This window comes from Rhinopithecus bieti, unplaced genomic scaffold, assembly GCF_001698545.2.
Source record: "Rhinopithecus bieti isolate Rb0 unplaced genomic scaffold, ASM169854v2 scaffold_21726, whole genome shotgun sequence".
In the NCBI taxonomy this organism is placed as follows: domain Eukaryota; kingdom Metazoa; phylum Chordata; class Mammalia; order Primates; family Cercopithecidae; genus Rhinopithecus; species Rhinopithecus bieti.
Genome location: NW_016811100.1, coordinates 1,091,357 through 1,117,156, shown reverse-complemented (window position 1 = coordinate 1,117,156; position 25,800 = coordinate 1,091,357). Strand labels below are relative to the sequence as shown.

The 25,800-nt window shown below is 38.9% G+C and overlaps 1 protein-coding gene across 1 annotated transcript in view; it reads left to right on the top strand.

Moving 5' to 3' along the window:
* Window positions 1-25,800, top strand: part of ASPH (aspartate beta-hydroxylase) — a 228,531-nt gene that overhangs the window by 180,756 nt on the left and 21,975 nt on the right. Inside the window, exon 21 of the mRNA XM_017893472.1 lies at window positions 21,713-21,848. Coding sequence (XP_017748961.1) covers window positions 21,713-21,848 — 136 coding nt within the window. The remainder of the gene's footprint in view (window positions 1-21,712; window positions 21,849-25,800) is intronic.

Here is a 25,800-nt window from a genome sequence, read left to right as displayed (position 1 = left end):
GTATATATATTTATGAATTATTTAAAATAATAACCTCATAACATGCCAGTATAAATAACTTTTAAAAAAATAATTATATTTTCAAAACAGAAATTGTAGTGAGAAGATTGGAATTGTTTTGTGTTTTACAAATCTTTTGGAGTCTGGATTAATAGACAACAGGAGAATCCTCACATGTACTTCACACATGTACCTGTTAGAGCTGTGATATCCTACCTCATGTAGCTTCTGGAAAACTCTACTGTGTGCCCAGAAAAGAATGAAAAGAGCACATAATATCTTTGTATTATTAAGAGAGTAGTTTTGATCTTGCAGACCCCTTCAAAGGGTCTAGGGAATTCTCAGATGTCCTTGGACCACACTTTGAGACCCACTGGCCCTGTGGCTATGGAAAGAAAATGCAGTTATAAATATTTTAAGAAACTGCTGTGGCAGAAAATGCTGTGGCATTTGGAGAAACTAAGTGATTCTAAATAGCTATAAAAATAACTGGAAGGTTTTATATTAGTAGGTTAAACCTGAACTTTAACACTCTCTACTTGGTGCCTTTGGTAGGGGCTGGTCAGAAGTTTACTTTTGCTTTGGTAAGCCCCTTCCTCTTAGACACAGTCATAAAATGGGACTCACAGTTAATTAACTCATAGTTTCAATCATGTTGTTTTTTACTCAGAATGTAAAAACTTCATGTATCTTACAGGTTAGATGGCTTCAGGGTTTTGACCTCGGACTCTAATTGCTATTTGTACATGGTTTATTTAAGAAAATATATTCTGATGTTCAAACAATCAATTTTATACATGCAAGAAGCAGGGATGAAGAGCAAGAGTGACAAAATATTGATAATGTTAGAATCTGGATGATGAATATATGGAGGTTTGCCATACTGTTCTTTCTTCCTTTAGGTGGATGTTTAAATTTTTCAGACTTTTTTCCTTTAAGTAACATCTAAAATAAACTGTATCTATAAGACTTAAAAGACTTCATTGATTAATTTGGTCTACTTGGGGAAAAGAGGTTTTCATGTACTTAGATTATGTCTTACTTGACTGTGTTTATTCTGTATGTCATTATAAAAGCATACTTTATAATCCTCATAATCCAATTGTAAAGTAGGCTGTCATTGGTTAGCCTTTGAATATTTTATAGCTCAGGGAACCATGGTATGTTGACAATTAATACAGATTGATTTTTTAAAGTTCCATATCCAGATTAGAAATACCACAGGAACAATACCTTTCTTGATAGGTCGGCTACATTTAGCACTGTCGGGGGTTTTTTGTTTTGTTTTGTTTTGTTTTGTTTTTGTTAAATTTCACCCTCCCTCAGATTGGATCCTATCGAACTCTTCTGATTCTGCTTTACTGTCTTTTTTTCATGGTCTCTTTGTGTGTTCATTTCTCTACTGTACCTTTTGGGATCCTTTCAAGTTCAAGACATGGAAATGCAATTCAAACCTGGGTTAAACAACAAGAAATATTATTGATTCAAACCTGGGTTAAACAACAAGAAATATTATTGATTGACAATAGCTGGAAGTCTAGCAGTAGGACAGACTCCAGGGCAGTATAATCAAGGGAAGATGTTCTTGACTCTGCACTTCCTCCTTGGTCAGCTTTGTACTTGTGCTGGCTGATTGCAGGATGGCTGCCAGCAGCCACTGGAAGAGAGGGGGAAAGAATGACATGGCTGAGCTACCACCCCAGCCCTAACTGGCCTTCTGGAAACCTCCTGGCAGGCCCTCTTCTATTGATGGGAACCATGTCTCATGGGTACTCACAGTTACAAGTGAGTCTGAAACACCAGGTGGCTGGCAACAGGCTGAGGGAGCTGGCTTCCAGGAGGAGAAAGGGTGTATCTCTCTATCATCTAAGGAACAGTAATCTTTCCTTTCAGTCTCACTGAGCCAATTTAAGTCAGATTTCCACTCTTGCTGAATTACTGGCGGGGGGCTATGAGATTATTCTTAAACCAACAGATCAACCCCTAGAGCTAGTAAATGGTTTATCTGGAAGAAGGTGGATGCTCAAAGTCAGGGTTTTGTTAAGAAGAAAGAAGCATGATTGATGGTGTGAATGCAGTCTACTATGGGCTGACATGGACCCAAACATTGTTCTTTGCTCTCTTTTCTCTTTTTCTTGCCTTTCATTTTCTAAGAAACCTTCTCCACTGGGGCTTAACTGCTGTGAAAATTCTACCAAAGCTGTGTTCCCCAAATGTACTTCTCATTCTTTCTATCCTATGTTCAGCTCTATTAAAACATCAACGTTCGGTGTGAACATTAACTCGCCACATAACCTCTTGGTTAATATCCTTTTCCAGCTTTCCAGTTTTGGTCAGTGTCTTAGTCCATTTAGGCTGCTGTAACAAAATGCCATAAACTCGGTGGCTTATAAACAATAGAAATTTACTTTGAGGAAGTCCAAGATCAAGGTGTTAGCAGATTCAGTGTCTGGTGAAGGCCTGCTTCCTGGTTTGTAGATGGTGCTTTCTTGCTGTGTCTTCACATGATAGAAAAGAGAAGGCAGCTCTCTGAAGCTTTTTTTTATAAGGACAATAATCTCACTCACCTAAATCACCTCCCAAAGGCCCCACTTCCTAACACTATCACATTAGTGGTTAGATTTCAACATATGAATTTGGGGGACACAAACATTCAGACCACAGCAATCAGTGATTCAGCTTTAGTCTGCCTTTATCTCTTACCACTGCTTTTTACCATCCTCATTCCAGCCAAAATTCTTCCAACAGACCTTCCCATATGGTAACCCTCTTTCCTGGAGGACTCCTTCTTTATGTCTTTCTGTTTTCCTTCTCTTCTGTGTCCTTCACAGCCAATTCCTTTTTATCCTTCAGATGTTACTTCTTCTGGAATATCGGTCCTTTGCATAAAGCCAAAAGCACTTTATACTTTCTTTTTAAATAACACACTATATTCTAAAGTCTCTTAGTTCTCTGAGACTGTATCTTCTAAGATGACAGGGACCATGTCTCTCATACATGATGGGTTCTCAAAAATTAGGTTCATTGTATGACCTTCTATAAACTTCCTTTTCTCTAGTTTTTTTATAGACATGTTAGAAGCCCCAGGGATATAAAAATCTTACTACTAAGCATTTCTTACATATAAGAAATTGCAACAATTGGTATCCTTGTTTTTTCCTGAATGTGAGGAAAATTCTCCCTTACTGCACTGCACCAGGAGAGGAAGGCCTAGAGAGATAGAAAATTATCTCTAACTGTTATTTTAGGAGCAAGGGGAAAAGGTATTTGTTTTCTTGAAATTGTTACTGCTTAAGAGGGAAGGATATTTAGAATGTTCTCAGTTCCTGATGAAACCTCAAGCATTTAATTGCTTATAAAACATTGTGTAATGAGGCAGAACATCAGAATGGCAGAGGGAATGGCTTCATAAATCTACCCCTCCACAAAACCACTGAGAAAAATTGTTAAAATCCACTTCTTTAGAACTCTGTACATTAGCAATGACATACAACAATTAGAGGAATATTTCTTGAAGGAAAACTTGCTGAACCCCAATAAGAATAGCAGAGTTTGTGGGATAGGAACTTTAACTGCTCCCAACCATTCATCCCCAGTTCCAGAGTAGGCTTGAAAACTGGCAATCTCACGACACTGGAGCAGTGAAAACCACAGCTTTCCAGGTACTAGTGGGCCCACATCACGTTTTTAGTACCTCACAAATTTCTATACCCAGAGCATTGTCACTATTTTAAACCTCTCCCTTGCTACCTGGAAAGCTGCATTCTCAGGACATTGTTGTTATTTGTCCTCACTTGTAAGAAAAGCTCTATCCCAAGGCTATTAGTCAAAACAGTTATTGGCAGGGTTTTTTTTGTTTGTTTGTTCGTTTGTTTGTTTTTTTTTAACATTACAAGTGCTCAGAGAAACTACAGGTAAGGCTACAGGCAATAGAGATTTTACAAAATTAATCCAGAAAGTCAGCAAACAAACAAATAGCAACAATGATAACAAAAAAGAACAACAACAAATTTTATGAGAGGGACCAAACTGATTTCCAGGATTGCCACATTATATTATCTAAAAACTGTCCAGTTTCAACAAAAATTATAAGACACACAAAGAAATAGGAAAGTATATACATGCACAGAAAACCATGCAGTCAATAGACACTGCCCATGAGGGGCCATGATGCTGAACTTACTAAACAAAGGCTTCAAATCAGCTATTGCCAGTATATTTTAATAACTAAAGAGAACTATGTCTAAAGACTTAAAAGAAATTATTACAATGACGTCTCACCAAATAGAGAATTCCAATGAAGAGACAGAAATTATAAAAAAAGAACCAAACAGATAATCTGGAATCATAAAGTACAATATCTTAAGTTAAAAAACTCACTGCAGGGGCTCAACACCAGATTTACACTGATGAAAGAAATCATCAACAAATTTGGAAATAGGTTCTTTAAGATTATCCATGCTGAGGAACAGAAGAAAAAGAGAATGAAGAAAACAACCTATGGAGCACCATCAAGTGTACCAGCATATGCATAATTGAATCCTCTGAAGGAGAAGAAAGAGAGGTGGCAGAAGGACTATTTGAAAAAAGAATGGCCAGAAATCTCCCAGATTAGATAAAAAAGCATCAGTCTACACATCTGAGAAGCCCAATGAATTATAAGGAAGATAAATTCAGAAACATACCTAGACACATCACAATCAAATTGTCAAAATCCAAAGACAAAATGAGATCCTTTTAAAAATTTATTTTCACTTTTATTTTATTTTTTAAAATTCTAATCTCAAATTTACAATCATATAAAATGAGATTCTTGAAAGCACACAGAGAAAGAGGACTTATTGCATAAAAGGAACTTTCCTTTTAAGATGAACAGCCGACTTGTCATCAGAAACCATAGAGGAGAGAAGGCAATGAATGACATTCAAATACTGAAAAGAAAAGACTGCCAACCAAGAATTCTACATCTAGCAAAATTAAGACATTTCCAGATATATAAAAACTGGGAGAATTTAATGCTAGACAATATCTTTTGCTCTACAATAAATATTAAAGGCAATTCTTCAGATTGACATAAAAAGACACCAGATGGTAATACAAATCCACATGAAGAAAAAAAAAAGAGCATCACTAAAGATAACTACATGGGTAAACTTAAAAGAGATAATATATGTATTTTTATTAGTTTTTTCCTCTATCTTATTTCAAACCAATACATAAAGCAATAAGTGTAATATGTATGTTTATAGACTTATAGAAAGATGTAATTTGTATAATAGTGCAAAGGAGGAAGGGGAAAAGATTTATGTTGGAGCAAAATTTCTATATGCCCTTGAAATTATGTTAGCATTAAACTGAAATAGATTGTTTTAATTAAAGGTATTAATTCTAGTGCCCAAGGCAACCACTAAGAAAATAACTCAGAAAAGCAGGGTAAAATTAACAACAAGATAATTAAATGGCACACTAGTAATATCTATCTGTTGTAAAGGAAGACGATAATGGAGGAACAGAGGAACAACAACAACAACAAGGAAACAACGTTAAAAATGAATAATAAGATGGCAGACTTTATCAGCAATTACATTAAATGTAAGGAGATTAAATACTCCAATCAAAAAGTACAGATTAACAAAATAGAGTTCAAAAAGTGATCCAATTCAGGTGCACATGAAACATTAACCAGGACAGACTATATGCTAGGCCATAAAACAAGCCCCAACAAATTTAAAAGCACTGAAATCATATAAAAATCATGTTCACTGACCACAAAGGGATGAAATTAGGAATCATCAGCTAAAAGCTCTCCTTGTGCTCAAAATTTGTCTGCTTGCCAGTACCCTGCTACTGCCCTCAAAGTTACTGACTTCTGCTTATATATCTTGTCTCCTTCTCCTTTTTGATATCAAGCATTTTATTAAAATTCTTATTTCCTTGGGCTTTTTTCTTTCAGCCCTGCCGTCTTAAACTCTGCTTTAAGAAGAAAAGCAAGATCAGAGTGTGAATCATAGGGTTCTCAGTGCATGGAATCTCAGTGTCTGTGGCATCTCATGGTTACAACTCCATGCTGTGTGACTGTACTTTGAGAACTATCTTTATTTGCAGAAAAGTTAATTTATGACTTAAAAAAAGTAATGTCAAGATGACCACTTGACAATAATGACTATGACATTCAGAGAGCTGGCTGTGTGCAGAAACCCAGAGTTCATTGACCATTTAGTTGACAGACCCTGGAACATCAAGATATTCTTCTATTGTAATTTTCAAATTACAGAATTGAATATTATGGGTCATGGAACATCACCCAAGTATTGACATCTTAAAGTGGAAACCCTCTAGATCTGGTAGCTGCAACGTCTGGCCAAAATACTTTTAGAATAATTACCCAGATTCTGGCCCTTGAGTGACTTAACTACCATGAATAGGGCATTTCCCTTTTTTTTTTTTTTTTTTAGACAGAGTCTTGCTCTGTTACCCAGGCTGGAGTGCAGTGGTATGATCTCGGCTCACTGCAAGCTCTGCCTCATGGGTTCATGCCATTCTTCTGCCTCAGCCTCCCAAGTAGCTGGGACTACAGGCGCCCACCACCACCCCTGGCTATTTTTTTTGTATTTTCAGGAGAGACAGAGTTTCACCTTGTTAGCCAGGATGGTCTCGATCTCCTGACCTCATAATCCGCCCGCCTCGGCCTCCCAAAGTGCTGGGATTACAGGCGTGAGCCACTGCACCCAGCCTCGCATTTCCCTTTCTTAATTTTATTTTCAATTCTCATTTTTAAAATTATAAAGCTGGAGTTTCACCATGATGCCCAGGCTGGTTTAGAACTCCGGAGCTCAAGCGATCCACCCACCTCCACCTCCCAAAGTGCTGGGATTATAGGAATGAGCCACTGCGCCTGGCCTGATAGCACATTTTCATTCAACTTACTTCTTACTGTATATTACAGTGAGAGGTAGAGTGCAGTTTTCGTGAAGGCAGGGGACAGTGTTCAGTAAATTGCATGATGTATGTTTTCCCCTTTGGTTGAATTGTCATGGTTCTCCCTTATATTACTCCATTCTTGCATTGCTGTAAAGAAATACCTGAGACTGGGTAGTTTATAAAGAAAAAAGGTTGAATTGGCTCACAGTTCTGCAGGCTATATAGGAGGCATGGTGGCATCTGCTTCTGGGGAGGCCACAGGCAGCTTTCAATCACAGGATGCTTACATGGCAGGAGCAGGAGCAAGAGAGCTGGGGCAGGTGAGGGGTTACACACATGTAAACAAACAGATCTCACAAGAAGTCATTCACTCTCACGAGGATGGTACCAAGAATGATGGTGCTGAACCGTTCATGAGAAATCGCCCCCATGGTCCAATCTTCTCCCACCAGGCCCCACCTCTAACTTTGAGGATTACATTTGAACATGAGATTATGAGATTTGGATGGGGACACACACCCAAACAATATCACTCCTCATTGTGTAAATATAATTTGGCAGCTCTAGCACTAGGAGTGTGGAGAGGCTATTCAACTCAAGGAAAAAATTAGCGAAAAATATTCCAGTAGTTTTCTCTTTTCAGCTTTTCTTTAAAATTGAGTAGGTTGTTGCCCCAATCACAACTATCAAAGCGCCAAGTGCCTTGGGCTTATTTAACATAGAAATTGAAACAAAAATGGATTAAAGTCTTTGCTAGGGTACAAATAGAAAAGATCGCCTATCGTTAGAGAAAAGCCATTAAAGCTTAAGAGTTTTGCTCTTTCCTTTTCGGGATTAACTATTTGATCCACACTAATTTAGAAGTAAACACACATTCATAGAAAACACTATAGTAACATTGAAAGTAAACAACCAATAGCAACTGAAAACTGTTACAGTAGGTAGCTCGTCAGGCATGAGCAGCGCAAGAGAGGGACGGAAACACACACACACAGACACACACACACTCACACACACACACACACCAGAAGTGTTAGGTGACAGTCACATGATGATCAGGCGGTTGTTAACTTTTCTCTAAAGTAATAATTGGTCACAGCTGGCACCAGGGAAAGGCAGTCTCCTAATAGATAGAAAACATCTGAAACTGATCAGCAGCTTCCCAGTAAGCTCTCAGGAGTGGGGAGAAGTAACGCAAGATCCTGGAAGTATAACCCCAAGCCGAGAGGTCAAGCAGGGCATTTGGTCTCTCAGCCTGCTTGGCCCTCATCCAGGTGTACTTTCCTTCCTTCCTTCCCTTACTGCTCTAAAACTTTTAACAAACTTTCACTCCTGCTCTAAAACTTGCCTCAGTCTCTCCTGCTTTATGCCCCTCAGTCGAATTCTTTCTTCTGAGGAGACAAGAATTGAGGTTGCTGCAGACCCATACAGACAACTACCACTGATCACAAAAACTGTAATTTTAAATATATATATTTTGAGATGGAGTCTCACTCTGTCACCCAGTCTGGGGTGCAGTGGCGTGATCTCGGTTCAAAGCAAACTCCGCCCTTCGGGTTCAAGCGATTCTCATGCCTCGACCTCCCAAGTGGCTGGGATTACAGGCACCTGCCATCACATCTGGCTAATTTTTGTATTTTAGTAGAGACGGGGTTTCACCATGTTGGCCAAGCTGGTCTCAAACTTCTGACCTCAGGTGATCCATCTACCTTGGCATCCTAAAGTGCTGGAATTACAGGCATGAGCCACCACACCTGGCCGATAATATATCTTTTGTATTTGTTTCTCCTGCTACCTAATTCTGCATTCATCACTGAGAAAAAGGAAGGCTCCTGCATTCTTTTCCCAGTTTTTCAGAACAGCTACTTGGATATAAACACATCCAAACAGCATCACAAGTAAGTTTTGTGATCTAAAACAGCATCACAGATAAGTTTGCCTTTATTCATATTGTAGTTTTATTACATTTGGAAGAGTGCCCAGTAATACTTTGCCAGTGATGTGACATAGTGCATTGGAATGACTGATTAGAATAGCACTCTGTCACTTTCCTTCAGACTGTGGCTTTTATTAATTAAGAAATCCATTGTGTATGAATGACTTCACCTAGACAAAAATAAGACTTACACAGCACTAAATTAGTGGTTCAACATTTCTTTCTTTGTAATTAAATATTCGAATGTTTTCACTGGACTGCTTTTGAAATGAAATAGTTTGAGAAAGAAGCAAAAATGTCAGATTTATAGTAGAATTAAGCTGTAAATTAAGAGGATTAATAATTTATATAATTTACTTTCATGTAAAAGTAAATATAGTATCAAGAAGTACTGAAAGCAATTTCTTAAGATTAACATAATAGCTTAGTCTTATCTTTCTAAATCGAACTTTAAACTGTTTGGGTTCCGATGACAGTTTCACTGAAGATGTCAACAAAACAACAGTTGGAGTGTGGAGTCTGATAATTGCATGATTTAAAGGTGAACTTTTTAAAAGGGCTCTATAATTAGAAACAGATTTGTTTTGCTGTCAGCTCTGACGCTTTGGGCAAGTCCTTTTACCCATCTGAGCCTGTTTGTTTGTTTGCTTTTAATCTCTAAATTCAAAATAATTACCTCAGCTCCTCTTCTCCCATGAGGTTTTAGTAAGGCTCAAAACACAAAACAAGATGAAGCCTTCCATCATGGATGTTCCTCTGTGCTGTTTGTATGCAAGCCCTTAGTAAGAGTCCACACGGCCAAGGCTATAGGGTGGCCTATGATGCCAATTATGGCAGCAGAGCAAAGGAACACAGTGTTTCATATTCTTTGAGTTATTTCATACAAAGAGGCGCTTTTTTTTCTGAAATCAAAATCAGTGAGTTTTTATTATTTGTCAATGTGGGAGAAAAAAAAAAGACCTACAAATTGGCTTTCTCTCTGACTCTCTTTGGGAACTCACGGCACAGCATTTGATATTTCAGAATAATTGCAAACTATACCTCTAGGCTGGTACTCCATTTGGGGTTCTAAAATGTTTAATTCAGTAGGTCATGATTTGTCTCAATATGCTACACAGATAGATGTCTTAAATATGCATATGCACTTTGGGAGGCTGAGGCAAGAGGATCACTTGAAGAAGTTAGAACCAGCCTAGGCAACATAGCAAGACCCTGTTGCTACAAAATAATAATAATAATAATAATAATAATAATAATAATAATAATAAATTAGCCAGACATGGTTGTGTGCACTTGTAGTCCCGACTACTTGGGATGCTGAGGCAGGAGGATCGCTTGAGCCCAGAGATTCAAAGCTGGAGTGAGTTATGATTGTACCACTGCACTCCAGCCTGGATAACAGATCAAGACCTGTCTCTTAGAAAAAAATGGGCATATGCACATACACATTATAAGCAATTTGTTTATCTCTTTGTCAAGTAATTTGTTGCTTATGTACACAGAAAGTTTCAGCTGCCTGAGATGAGCGACTGTGGGGCTGCTACTCTAGCATCACTCACTCAGGAGGTCCCTCAGTGCACTGTTCGCAGCCGGTAGGTGGGACATGAAGTCAGCTCCCCATCTTCCCTTTACCGTCTCTGACTGATAGGGCAGACTGGCTTCCCTGCCTGTCTGAGCTAATGTATGAGGAATACGGGTCTCCTCTGCCATCTGAGTTCTTGAAGCCCTCAGGCTGGTTGTTTGTCCTGGCAACCTGGATTATCTTTTCTCCTTCCTCTCAGGAGAAGCAATCCTTTTTCTCTCACTCACTAGAACGAGCAAAAGTCAGTTCTCCAAGACTCTCCTGTTGCCCCAGTGCTAGCTTGGGGCCTCGTGTTATCCTTTTCCTTCAGCAAGGATGATGAGAGACTGAATTCACAGTCAGTAGCCAGACTATATGTAAAAATAGAATTTTGACCCACAACCTGCAGTAACCTGCCCAGGAAACCAATCCCTTATCTATGATAAACAGCCCAGGAAACCAGCATGCTGTAAGTCAGACTTGCAAGAAGCCAGACTTCTGTATCTAGTAACCATCCAGGGAGCTACACAATCAATTCTGTAACAATCAGAATAGCCCCAAATAGCCAGGATTTGATTAATAATTAATAGCTTCCCTGAATTTTGTCCGTGGTTCCAACTTAGGACCAACCAGAGAGAGCCAAATATGCACCCTCCTCCAATCACACAGGATGTCCTGCTGCTAGTTAGCCACCTCTAGCTTCCTTAGGCCAACAGCCCCCACTCAGAGCATGCCTGAAGCCTTCTCTTCCTATTATAAAGCTTTCCTACTCCTATTCCTGCCTTTAGAGTGTCTGCCAAAACACAAGTGATAGTGGCTGACCCCCTTGCTGTAGCAAGCTTAGAATAAATAGCCTTTGCATTTCTCACTTAATTGGCTTTTATTTCCACAATAAGAAATGTCACCTGTTGACTGGGTGCGGTGGCTCACGCCTGTAATCACAGCACTTTGGGAGGCTGAGGCGGGCAGATCATGAGGTCAGGAGATCGAGACCATCCTGGCTAACATGGTGAAACCCTGGCTCTATTAAAAATAGAAAAAATTAGCCATGCATGGTGGCACGCACCTGTAATCCCAGCTACTTGGGAGGCTGAGGCAGGAAAATCACTTGAACCTGGAGGGCAGAGGTTGCAGCGAGCCAAGATCAGGCCACTACACTCCAGCCTGGGCGACAGAGTGAGGCTCTGTCTTAAAAAAAAAAAAAAAAAAAGTCACCTGTTTTATTTTATCTGTATATTCAAACTTGAAAAACAAGGCGATCTAATCAAAATGCATTAGGACTCTTTAAAGCTACCAATTTCCTTAGAGGTGTTGTTAGAAGTATTTCAAAGAGAATTTGCTGCAATAGCATTACAGTCCAATGGTGTTTGATTTAATAACCTCATCTCAGCACCCAGGGGGATCCCCCCATCCTGGGATGTTGTTTCTAAGACAGATTACACTGCTACTCGTCTTACCATGTTTAGAGTATAGGCATATTTTGGCAAAAATTTAAGCAAGCTGATTTTATCTCTTAAAAATAAGATACATAATTCCTCAAATAATAACTAATGACAAACATATTCTTAAGCAATTAGATAAAATTTAGTATACATTATACTAATGCACCAATGTTATCAATTCATTCTAACTCCAATTTAATACACAGAGTTTGCCAAGAATAGCCCTTCACAGCATCCCTTTGCTCAACTTAGAGTCAGAAACTTTCAAGGAATGTATACAACTCTGGTACTTTTCTCAATTTCCAATGTCTGTTTTCTCAATGCCTCTTTTTCTTAACAGCTAGTCATGAACAGTTACTTACCTAATCTTGCTTATGTTACACTGAACCCTAAGAGTTGTTGTTTTGTTCACATGTTAAAACAGCTCTTCCTGCGTTTCTTCACAACTGTTTTATTTTGCTCCCGTGAATTTACCTTTTCCCATGTTGACGTGAATATATTCTTGATCCCCTTCCATTTGCTGTTTGCTTTTGTAGCTAGAGCGTTTTCAAACTTGAATCTACATAAGTGTTATGGGCTGAACTGTTGCTCCCCACAATTCCTACTCTAAAATTCTACTCCCCACGACCTCAGAATGTGACTGTATTATGTCTTTGGGCCTTTAAAGAGATAGTGAAGTTAAAAAGAGGTCATTAGAGTGAACTCTAGTCCAATTTGATTGGTGTCCTTATAAGAAGAGGAAATTTGGAAACAAAGAGAGACACCCAGGATGCATGCCAACCAAGGAAACACCATATGAGGACAGTGAGAAGTTGGCCCTCTGTAAGCCCAGGAGAGAGGCCTTGAAGGAAACCAAACTTGCTCTACTTGATCTTGAACTTCTAGCCTCCAGCACTGTGAGAACAGAAATTTCTGTTGTTTAAACCACCCGGTGGTACTTTGTTATGTCTGCCCTTGCAAATTACCATTAGTGACTTTCCTTCGTAAATCCCCTTACTGTACTAACTGGTTCAGCAAAAACATTTCTCGGAATGGTCCTATTTTCCCACATAGAATAAAATATTTAAAGCTCAGACCAATTATGATTGATTAGAATAAAATTAAAATGGTTTAGGTCAAGCTTCAAGTATCACTTGTATCATCATCTGAGCATGTCATGGGATTGAGGGTATACTAACCAAGCAATGCAAGGAAAGTGTATAGGCCAAGAGGCAAAAGAAATCAGGTCAACAAGAACTCAATATATGGATTAGCAGAGTTTGATTCAAAATGTAAAGTATGCTGATAATGTTTTTTCTACTTTCTACTGCTTATCTCTAGCATGTGGAATATCATTACTTTGAGTTTGATGATCTCTTAAAAATGTATTTGAAAGACTAGTAAAGGGTTTTGCCGGCCAATAGGATTTTCTTTCTAAGCATCACTAGATGATTGGATTACATATTACAAGATTTGACTAGTGTAGGAGAAAAGGAGGTAAACAATAAAAAACGGTCAACTATTAGAGATATATAGAAAATATGAGTGGGCTGGGTGCGGTGGCTCATGCCTGTAATCCCAGCACTTTGGGAGGCCAAGGCGGGTGGATCACCTGAGGTTGGGAGTTCAAGACTAGACTGATCAACATGGAGAAACCCTGTCTCTCTTCAAGATACAAAATTATCTGGGCGTGGTGGGGCATGCCTGTAATCCCAGCTACTCGGGAGGCTGAGGCAGGAGAATTGCTTGAACCCAGGAGGCAGAGGTTGTGGTGAGCCGAGATTGAGCCTTTGCACTCTAGCCTGGGCAACAAGAGCGAAAATCCGTCTCAAAAATAAAATAAAATGAAATAAAAGAGTCAAGAAGGATTAAACAAACTGAGCACATGCATTTAATAGCACCCCCCCACCTGAAACTTCACTTAAATAACAATACAAGAATAAAATAGTACAAATGGTGTTTTTTAAAGGGAGACAATAGCAGGTGAACAGTGTCAGCATGTACTTTTGATAGTGGAAAACAGAAGTAGATGATTTGGTGATCCAAGATAGCAGAAACTGTAGTAATTACAGAGAAGCTTCCAAAGAAGAAATTCAAGGCACCTGGTACTACAGCAACTCAAGAAACTGCATGGCCTCAAGAATAGACTTATCTACGCTGACATTTTAGGGTCCCCAATTAAGAAACAAACTGGCTTAACAATGCATCCAACATGGATGGAGGCCTGTCAGACACAGGCCCTGCCCTTTCACAAGATGTCCAGTTGTTGTCTCAATTTTGTAGGACTGACAGCCAAGGATCACCAAACAGTAAGGAGATTTTTAACATTAAAGATGAACAAAACAATAAGAATGATGTAGCTTGGGGGAAATCAAGAAAATATAGGGAACAAAAGGAAAACAAATAATACCTCTAATATACTCAGAGCAATAAGAGAAGATGTGTATCTGTAAAACAAGTATGGGATACTATAAAAGGAACAACTGAGAAAGGGCTCTCAGAAATTAAAAGTGTGATTTGCAGAAATAAGAATTTAAGCAGTATTAGAAGCTAAGTTAAGGAAATCTCCCAGAAGGAAAACAAAAGGAAAAANAAATCAAGAAAATATAGGGAACAAAAGGAAAACAAATAATACCTCTAATATACTCAGAGCAATAAGAGAAGATGTGTATCTGTAAAACAAGTATGGGATACTATAAAAAGGAACAACTGAGAAAGGGCTCTCAGAAATTAAAAAGTGTGATTTGCAGAAATAAGAATTTAAGCAGTATTAGAAGCTAAGTTAAGGAAATCTCCCAGAAGGAAAAACAAAAAGGAAAAGATGGAAGATAGAAAACATAGGATGATTAGAGGCTCAATTTAACATAGCTAACATCAGATAAAAAGAGTTCCAGGGAGAATAGGCAAAAAAAAAAAAAAAAAAAAAAAAGGGAAGAGAGAAGAGAAATAGAAAATATTAGAATATAGCTAAGAATAGAAAATGTGAGTTTCCAGGTTGAAGGGTGCCTCTGAGTACCCTGCCTTTACAATAAGGCATATTGCCATGAAATTTCAAGAAACAGGAAAGAAAGAGAAGATCTTAAATCCTCATCATCATCATAGCTTGCACTACTTTTCACTCATTTAATTCTCTCAGGGACTCTTGGGAAAAGCTTTATAAACTAAGGCACAGAGATAAGTAATTTGCCCCAAATCACACAGCAAATAAGTGACAGAGTCAGATCTCCAAACATGCAGTCTGGCTCCAAATTTTATACCCCTAAACACTTTACTATCCTGACTCTTATAAAGCTTCTAGAGAAGGAAGGATAGGAAGGGGGGAGAATCTAAAAGGCATCAGGTTTCCCAAGAGCAACACTAAAAGTTACAATGTAATGGACTAATCCTTTCAAAATTATAAAAAGACATTCATCTTGGCAATAATTTTGTGGATATGGCATGAAAAACACAGGCAACAAAAGCAAAAATAAACGAGACTACAGCAAACTAAAAGGCTTCTGCACAGCAAAAGAAACAACAAAATGAAAAGCAATCTGTGGAACAGGAGAAAATATTTGCAAACCATATATCTGATAAGGGGTTAATAACCAAAATATATAAGGAACTAATGCAACTCAATTGCAAAAAACTAAATAACCCAATTTAAAAATTGGCAAAGGGCCTAAATAGACATTTTTTCAAAGACCTACAAATGGCCAACAGGTATATGAAAATGTGCTCAACATCACTATTCATAAGAGAAATGCAAGTCAAAAGGACAATGAGATATCACCTCATACCTGTTAGGATGGCTATTATGAGAAAATGAGGTAACAAGTGTTGATGAGGATGCAGAGAAAAGGGAACACACTCTTGGTGGAAATGTAAATTGGTACAGCCATGATGGAAAACCATGTGGAGCTTCCTCAAAAAATTAAAAATAGAATTACTATACAATTCAGCAGCCCTACTTCTAATTATATATCTAATGGAAATGAAATCAGTAACTCAAAGAGGTATCTGTACCCCTGTGTTTATTACAGCATTATTTACTATAGCCAAGATATGAAACAACCCAAATGTCTATCAACAGGTGAATGAAGAAAAACTGTAGTATATAAACACAATGGGATATTACTCCGCCTTTAAAAAGAAGGATATCCTGCCACGTGCAACAACATGAATGAATCTAGAGGACATTATGCTAAGTGAAGTAAGCCAGATATAGAAAGACAAATACTGTATGATATCACTTATATGTGGCATCTGAAAAAGTCAAACTCATAGAAGCAGAGAGTAGAGCAGTGGTTGCCTGGGGGTGGGGAGTGGGAGAAATGGGGACATGTTAGTCAAAGAGTTCAAACTTTCAGTTTTAAGATGAACAAGTTCTGAGGCTCTGATATACAGCATGGGTGGTGCTGAATGTGTTGATCTGATATTATGCAATGTATATCAATGAGTTGCCTTATTTGCTTTGAATATATTCAATCTCTGTCAACTCTGCAATTACTATTTAAAGTAAAATAGTATCACACTAGATAACAAGAAAAAAATTATAAAATAACATTATTTACTAACTAAATAAATTTACAGCTTAAATACCTAACCATACATACTCAAACCTTCAATCAGGTATAAGAGCTTGAGATACTTTCAGAATTCAGTTTTACCTGCGGTGTGTCCTTCCTCAGGAACAACTAGAATCCAGTCATTAGGAAACCCAGTACCAGGCAGAAGCCAAGGGGAGTTCCATGGCCATGATTGTGTAGCAAATTCAGACAGCAGCTGATCCAGATCAGAGCAAGGCAAATGGCTGTGGGAGGGTTATCTTCAGAAAAAGAGAAAAAGCAAGAAAGTAATCAATATATAATGTTTTTGGCAAAAGGGAGAATAAAAGCATCAGGGGATTTTATAGCACTCTTTCAGAATTAGTGAAGAAATAGTATGAAGTGCATTACAAAATAAAGCCAATGAAAAGGGGGCAGAAAAAAATGCTGCATGTGACATGAAGTGTAATCATTACAACTCTAGTCAAGTGTGAGTGATACCTGATTGTCATAATATTATAAAACCTGAATGTGAATTTGCACTGATATGAAAGATTTGTGAAATTAACTGTATTACGAGGATAGAGAATGAAGACATTAAATTGTTTAATTGTTAACCTTCTATAATAGATGAGTGATAATGCCTCGAATTAATAAATCAAAAATAGCAATATAACATGCTATTTAGATATAAGCAGGTTAATAGCAGAATAAATATTTTCAATAATTAGCTGGGAGTTAGACTGAGGATTGGGGAAGAATTGGGGAAGAGACTGCAATTCTCATTATAAGACCTGTAATAATATTTGACTTTAAAAAATGTGTATTTTTTAATTGAACAAAACATTAATAAGAAAATAAATAAAATGAGGCTTTAGTTCACTTCTCAAGAGAAAGACTCTCTGCAGGAAGTCAATTTTAAGAGAAGAAAATAGGACTTAATTTAATTTGATGTTACAGAGAAAAGTACAGCATCCAGGCGGTATGAGCAGGCTCTCTGGGGAGAGGAGGAAACTGGTCTTAACTGGATGCAGGTCTGGGATTCAGGATAGCTGGGGCATGGTGTGGGATTCATGAGGTCAGAACTGGGAAGTCTATTTATAGATGCCTAGAGTGAAAAATATAGCTAAGGTGTAACTTGTGAGGCACATTCTGAGATGGCTATGTGAAGCCATGTGCCACTGTAGAAAGAATCAAACCTCTGCTTTCTAAAGTCTCTTTTGCCACAAGAAAAAATGGGAATTAGAAGCTGTTGTCTTTCGGGCAACCAACTCAAATGCCAATGCGATTAGTTTCTCTTTCAGTTTTCTGAAATAGATGAGTTTAGAGTCAAGGGAGTAATATTTCAGAAGAGGCCTTTAAAAATGTAGGCATTGGTTTTCAAGTTTCAAGTTTTCTGTTGGAATTTCCTAAAAACTGAATTCTTTGCCATTGAAGACAACTGGGTGGTATTACTGTAGAGAAAATTCATATTCTGTCTCCCTCCCCCTCTCTCCTACACACACATACACTGATATAGTCTGAATGTTTGTGTCTCCCCCAAATTCATCTATGGAAATTTAACCCCAAGGTGAGAGTATTAAGAGGTGGGGCTTTTGGTGACTCTTATGCCTTAAGGGCAAGGCCTTCATGAATGAGATTAGTTGTCCTATCTACCATTTGTGGAGGCATCTAGAAGGTACCATCTATGAACCAGAAAGTGGCCCTCACCAGAACTGAATCTGCCAGCATCTTGAGTTTGGACTTACACTCCAGAACTGTGGGAAATAAATTTCTGTTATTTATAAGCTACCCAGTTTATGGTATTCTGCTTTTGTCCTGAACAGACACACACACACATGCCCAGTGTAATTTGGTTTGATCTTTAATTTTCTCTAACCATGTGAATATTATGTGATTCCTTGGTTTGTGCTTAAAACAACATTCTTAGGTCCCATCCCAGATTTCTCCCCAGTGCCCGTAAAAGTCCCTGTTATGTCTTTCCAAACACCTTCAAGCGCATGTCATCAGGTTCAACTGGTGGGATCTTTTGGTTCCCTCGGTTTTCCCCACTTGTCAAAGATGCTGAAGTGTCTTGGAGGCATTGCCCTCTGCATGTCGCTCACCGAGGAGCATGTTGCTCTCTAAGCACCTTGCAAGTGCTCCCTACCAGCACCCACAGTCACAGGTACCCAGTAAATCTCTGAGACCAGGAGGCTGGGGTACCTTGCAATTGCTCTTATGCTCAAGGGGAGCAGGGCCCCTTGAATCCGCTGCAGACTGAAATCCCTATGCCTAAATGTGACCTTCTCTAATAATTGAGGAGGAGATAGTACGGAGGGGTTTTGGCAGCACTGGTTCTGACCACCAGACTGTGGGATTTAGGCTCATTAACCACACAAGGAGCCATTTCATCCTCCCTCAACTGAGGAAATTTCAGCTTAACAGTATGGTTCCTTCCCAATGTAAAATTCTGTAAGAAAGTATTGAACTCAAAAGAGAAAATAAGTGACTGTTTTATAATAAAAATGGACTAGATAGTACTGAGTTAGTAGTACTAGTTAGGACTGAGCATGTCTGGTGGCATATTAGGGCATGTGTTCAGAGAGACCCTTCTGCACCCGTTTGCCCCTTTTGAGCCCGAGTCTGTCATCCAGCACATGTGCGCCACATATAACAAGGAAAAGCCAAAACATTTTTGAAAAAATTATTACTCTTCACGAAAAGTACCTTGGCAACACTTCCTGGGGAGACTGGGGTGAAGGGGCAGGAAGGGCAATGTTTCATATATAAAAGATAGTCTATTCTTAAGTAAAAAATGTTAAATTATATTGAGTGATGCAATCACTTTAACATTTTTCCCTAGGGCTTTGTGCCCTATTTTAGTAACAAAAGATCAGCTGTTTCCAACCATGCCCCTAAATCAGCTTTCTAAAGAAATAAAAGAATCTTCTAAAATACCAGGAGTGAATAAAAGAATAGGTTGTCCTTATAAGGCACCAATAACCTCATTTGAAAAGTAATTTTATGTGTTAGAGAAGCAATTCTCCCCTTCTCTGTGTGACAATTTAACAAGAATCTAACAGATTTATCTAGCAACTTGAACAAGTGACAATATCCAGAGTGAGTGTTGGCAGTTGAGGTGCATTTGGGAAGATGTGAACATACAGCAAAATCCTCGGGTGCATTTTTTTTCTTTTCCATGGTCTTGGGGATTTTTTACAAAATGGTTGTATGCTTTCCATCTGTGGACCGACAAAGTAAGGGGTTTTGAATGTCTGTTTATTGAGATGCGATCTTTGCCCTGTTCTTCACGACCTGCCTACTTGGGATGGAGTTATATGGAACCTAGTTGGTGGACAGAGCCCTAAACATGGATAATCACCAGGACACACCAAGCTGGGCAATGGTAGTAGCAGGTGTAGATGTGGTCAAACTATGTCCCCAGTTGGCAAACAAGATGAACTCCCTTTGGCTCAAAAGTTAAAAACAGAACCAAGAGGCCATGTCAGGGTGAGGAAGCATTCCTGCTCTCTGTGTCCTTGGAAAGTGTTGCAGAAGCTGTGTTTCTGCAACGAAGTCAACAGTTTTTGGAAACAACTACAACTGGAAATTCCTCCATCTGACCACCAACAAGACCACCTACACCAACCAGCCAACGAACCACCTGGAACCAGCCGATTAACCACCAGAGACTGGTGATCTGGGGCTTAAAGGCCATCCAGCCAATATTCTTCCTTGCTCCCAACACACCTCACCTGCCCTGCCCTGCAGTTTTGGCCTTTGACATCTCCCTCTCCCCCACCCTTCCTGGGAGTGCACTTTCCAAAGCTGCATCTCCGCAATCTGCAGATTGCTTTTGAAAAATAAAGTTCTCCTTTGGCCTCCACAAATCTCATTGGTCTTTTGTTAACAATATTAACACAAATTAATGCATACATGTCATAAAATTATAAAATCAACCAAACTTTCTTTCTTGCCCTAGAATATTTTAATAACTAATATTTTCACATGATATAAAAAGTATTCCCTTGTTTGGCTGGGGCTGGCACCATGTTTCCACACAAATCTCTGTCTGTATCACAGCCCTCTGGCTCTGCAGCCACCCTGATTCCACATTGCCTTCTTATGTGGAATCATGAGTTTATAAAGCAGGGCTTGGTAAAAAGACACTCTACACATTATCTTGTGCTTTGTTCTAACCAATAATTGATCATTTTGCTTGACTAATTCAAAAGATAGAGAACCATGATTTACAAAGAAACTCGGTCAATCTTCAGAGTATGCTACTTGTTTGCATTTTTGCATCAAAATCTGTTTTTTGGTTTGTAACTTATTAGTTCTAGTCCCATGCTTTTGAGTCACTGAAAATAGATCTGCCCCTGGTTCTTGTTGAAATCAGCTAACATATTCCTCCCTGCCTATGAATCCATATACTCAACTATTTCATCCACCTCTCATAGAACGTAGAAATGATTGAAATTATAAACATTTCAAAATTCTGGTGTATCTGTACAGCTTTGTCTCTTTCCTAAAGTAGGAAAGCTGTTTTTATGCTTGTCTCCTGATGGAAATCCATCTTAGTTTACTGCTCAGATCCTCACCTTTTCCTTCTCCCCTATTCATCCTACCGTCCCCCACCTCCCACTCCTAATCAACACCCAGTGTGATAGTGCAGATTGCCTAGAGGATCTTCCACAGGATCTACCATCACCTGCCCCGTCACTCCTAGTCTCTACTGGTCCTAAGCTCCCTTTCTGGTAGGGGCTAAGGCTCCCTCATAAATGAGAAGTCAAGGAAATATTTTTGTTTGGCTCAATTCTAAACACTAGTGCATTTATTTGTTTTGGTTTGCTGTTAATTTTATGTATCAAATCCTCCAGTGGATACTTTTCTGATACCATTGAATGTGGAACGAATATTGACCATCTTTAATGGCATCTTTGTAAGGAACTCTGTTGAAAGGTGAAATTAAATCTGTGATTTCTGTTTCAGTTTGGAGGCTGGAGTGTCACATGGAAGTTATTACCATGTACTAATGTAATCTGATCAACATGATCAGCACTCTTCTTAGGTTGTGGTTTCAAAAAAAGTCTTTAGGCAAAACTTAAATTGTGGAGAGGGTTATTCGCTGAAGTTTCTAGGAGTTATTGAAATTGTTATGTTGCAAAAACATTTGGTTTGGAAAAATAATGTGATTTGGTTTTTTTATACCTATGACAAGAAGTCCCAGAGGAAAATGAAATATAAGCAATCTAGATAAGGAAAAAAATTAATTCTTTTCTGAAACCTCAAAAAAACAAGAATCATTATGAGGTGCTCCACCAGGCCCATTTTCAGTCCAGTAAAGACAGAATCTTCCCTTTAGTCTTTAGAAAGAAACTGGAAGTTAATCCGAGATGAAGGCCTTGCAGTGATGGATAAAGCCAAAGGTCTCTTCCTGCCTGAGGACGAAAACCTGAGGGAAAAAGGGGACTGGAGCCAGTTCACGCTGTGGCAGCAAGGTGAGCTTCTGACTTCTAGGTGGTTCTCTGCAGCCTCAACTTGATGGGAAGTGGGTACTGACAAGAGTCTTCTGTTGATGCTTCGCAGAACTGGGATTCCTGGGCTTAAATGAGGGGCACAAAAAAAACCTAGATTTTTGAAATCTGTTCATTGTTTTTGAAAACTGCATCTGAGCCCTTATTTGTATGTGTGAAGGTATATTTCTGTGTGTGTATATCCACATGTGTATTTGGATAAATATTTATAAATAGTGTTCTGATTTTTCTGGTCTTTCCTGTTGAATGATGTGTTACTGACTCTAACCCTACTGTGTAGGCATAACTGAACAGTCTAGCAGGTGTTATCAGTGTATTAGAAAGTTATATCCCTGAGCATCATTTGCTCCTGTAAAATGGAGGTGACTTTGCATGGCAAAATGATATCAACACGGATGATGGTAAAAGTGGTAACACACCAGCTGGTAAAAATGGTAACACACCAGAGTGACAAGACAATGATAACTGCTGTCTCAGCTCTTCAGGAATAGGCCATGGTTCATATTGAACGTCATATTTTTTAGCTTAACCCAGGTACAGGCACACATATGGGGCTCCAGCGTGTGTGTGTGTGTGTGTGTGTGTGTGTGTGTGTGTGTGTGTTTTCAATGAATTGATATATTTATCTATCTTTAAAATGAGGAGCATTAAATTTTATCTTTAAGACTCTCCAATTTTCTCCTTGAAAAATGGAGTTAGCCTGGGTTAACAATAACTATACAAAATAAATTTATTTTGAAGACTAAACAGCATGTGCTGCATCTCTTCAGCTACAGAAAACAAATCCAGATTATAATATGCATCTAATTTACACTAAAGAACAAATAAGGACAGTCAGAATGGTTTCTATGTAAGAATAAGAGGAACTACTTTAGTAATATTTTCAAGGATACTTCCATCAAAAGAGAGATAACCATGAAAAAAGTGACTATCCACTTTTTGCCAACAAGATTTTTTTAAATGGAGCTGTACAATCCATATGTGGACAATATGCTAATTTGCCGCTGACATGTCACAAAGATGAGTCCATTCTATTGGCACTTATGTGTTCACCTGACACTTTGATTCCATTAACAACCTTATGCATCATAGAACCTATGGGCCTTCTAGAGCAATGCTTCAGAATAGTGGACATCCTAGCACTAATTTCTAGAAACCATAGTTTCTGCCAAAAGAAAAAGTATTTGATAAAATTAATATGCAAAGTATTATAAGACATAAAAAGCATTAAGCAAGAAAGAAAATAACTTACGGAGTCAATAATTTTGTTGGAGGTAACATTTTGTCTTCTAAATTGTCACATAGGTGGAATATACCTGATTTTCCATGAATTACTTTATTTCTTAGAATATATTTTACTTTCTTAGTATCTTTGTTAAATTCTTATTCCCATTGAATGGAATTTACATGTTCTTTCTCTTTCTTACATGTGATAGAATTGTAATTCCTGAATTTATATTTTCTCTTCCTTCTCCTGTTCTTTTTTGTTTTGTTTTATTTTTCTTTTAAATATTTTGATTGGAATTCCTTAGTAAATTTATTTTCATTCTTTCTTATTAATAAAAGCAGTTAAGGCTATGCACTGACCTATAGTTACAGCATTGACTGTATTCCCTACACTGTAATATATGGTATTTTTACCTGAGTTATTTTCAAAAGAAGACTGCATTTCTGCCCTGGTTGCCACGTTGACTTTAAATGATCTGTATGTATATGTGTCTGTGTGTGATTGAGCATATGTTTTCCAATCTGTTGTAGTTGCTTCAACATTGATTGATTGATTGACAGCATCTTGCTCTCTTGCCCAGGTTGGCATGCAATGGTCCAATCCTAGCTCACTACAGCTTCCAACTCCTGGGCTCAGGCAATTCTCCTCCCAAGTAGCTAGGACTACATGTGTGCATCTACATACCCAGCTAATTTTTAAATGTTTTTATAGAGATAGGGTCTCACTATATCGCCCAGGCTGGTCTTGAATTCCTGGCTTCAAGTGACCCTCTTACCTTGGCCTCCCAAAATGCTGAGATTACAGATGTAAGCCACTGCACTCAGCCTGCTTCAAATTTTAAAACTGTATTTCTAGTTCTATTTTATTGTCATAAAGGGATAAAATTCACATAGTTTCCCTTTTAGGAAGATTTTTTAAAGTTCTTTATGGTCTTTGGTGTATGATTCTATGGTTCTAATGGGGGAATCCAGTAACTATTTTCTAGAAACAAATTCATAGTATAAAGAATAAGTTTGGGGCTCGGTGTGGTGGCTCATGCCTGTAATCCCAGCACTCTGGGAGGCCAAGGCAGGCAGATCATTTGAGATCAGGAGTTCAAGCCCAGCTTGGCCCACACAGTGAAACCCTGTCTCTTCCAAAAAGACAAAAAATTAGCTGGGTATGGTGGCACGTTCCTGTAATTCCAGCTACTCGGGAGGCTGAGGTAGGAGAATCGCTTGAACCCAGGAAGCAGAGATTGCAGTGAGCCGAGATCATGCCACTGCACTCCAGCCTGGGCAACAGAATGAGACTCTGTCAAAAAAAAAAAAAAAGGAAAGAAAAGAAAATATAAGTTTTATGGCAAGTACTATTGTAGCTTACGCAGAAGCAGGATGGCATCCATCTCAGGTGCTGTGGTTCAGAAATAGAGAAGAGGAATTCTGGAGTGGAAGGGACAGGGGCGGACATGGTAGGGAGGGAGGTGAAAGACCAGTTTGTTTAGCCACATTGAGAGCTCAGATTCAGAGAAAAAGGTGATGAATATCCGGCTCAGTAAAGACTTAGCTGTTGTCTAGTTAGCAAACCATGCTGCTGGGTAGTCAAATGCCTAAGGCTGAGGCTGGAAGTTTTCTGAAGTAAAATTATGGTAGGTCTCTACTATGGACTGAACTGTGTACCCGCAAAATTCATATGTTGAAGCCCTAACCCCCAATGTGACTGTATTTGGTGATAGGGCCTTTAAGGAGATAGTTAAGATTAAATGAGGTCATAAGGATGAGGCCCTGACCCAATACAACTGATGCCCTGATAACAAGAGGAAGAGACACTAGATGTGTTAGTCTGTTCTCACACTGCTATGAAGATACACTAGGTAATTTATACGAAAAAGAGGTTTAATTGATACACAGTTCCACATGACTGGGGAGGTCTCAGGAAACTTACAATCATGGTGGAAGGCACCTCTTCACATGGCAGCAGGAGAGAGAATGAGTACCAAGCGGCCGGGTGCGGTGGCTCAAGCCTGTAATCCCAGCACTTTGGGAGGCCGAGACGGGCGGATCACAAGGTCAGGAGATCGAGACCATCCTGGCTAACACGGTGAAACCCCGTCTCTACTAAAAAAAATCCAAAAAACTAGCCGGGCGAGGTGGCGGGCGCCTGTAGTCCCAGCTACTCTGGAGGCTGAGGCAGGAGAATGGCCTAAACCCGGGAGGCGGAGCTTGCAGTGAGCTGAGATCTGGCCACTGCACCCCAGCCTGGGCAACAGAGCGAGACTCTGTCTCATAAAAAAAAAAAAAAAAAAAGAGAATGAGTACCAAGCAAAGGGAGAAGCACCTTATAAAACCATCAGCTCTCATGAGAACTAACTCACTATCATGAGAACAGGATGGGGGAAACCACCCCCATGATTCAGTTATCTCCACCGGGTCCCTCCCATGACACATGGGGATTATGGGAACTATAATTCAAGTTGGGATTTGGGTGGGGATGCAGCCAAACCATGTCACTAGGGATGAGAAAAGGACGTGTGAGGACACAACAAGAAGGTGGCCACCTAAGAGCCAAGAAGAGAGGCCTCAGGAGAAACCAAGCCTGCCCACACCTTAATTTTGGACTTTCAGCCTCCAGAACTGTGAGAAAATATACTTCTGTTGTTTAAGCCACTCAGTCTGTGGTATTTGCTTGTGTCAGCCCTAGTGAACTGAT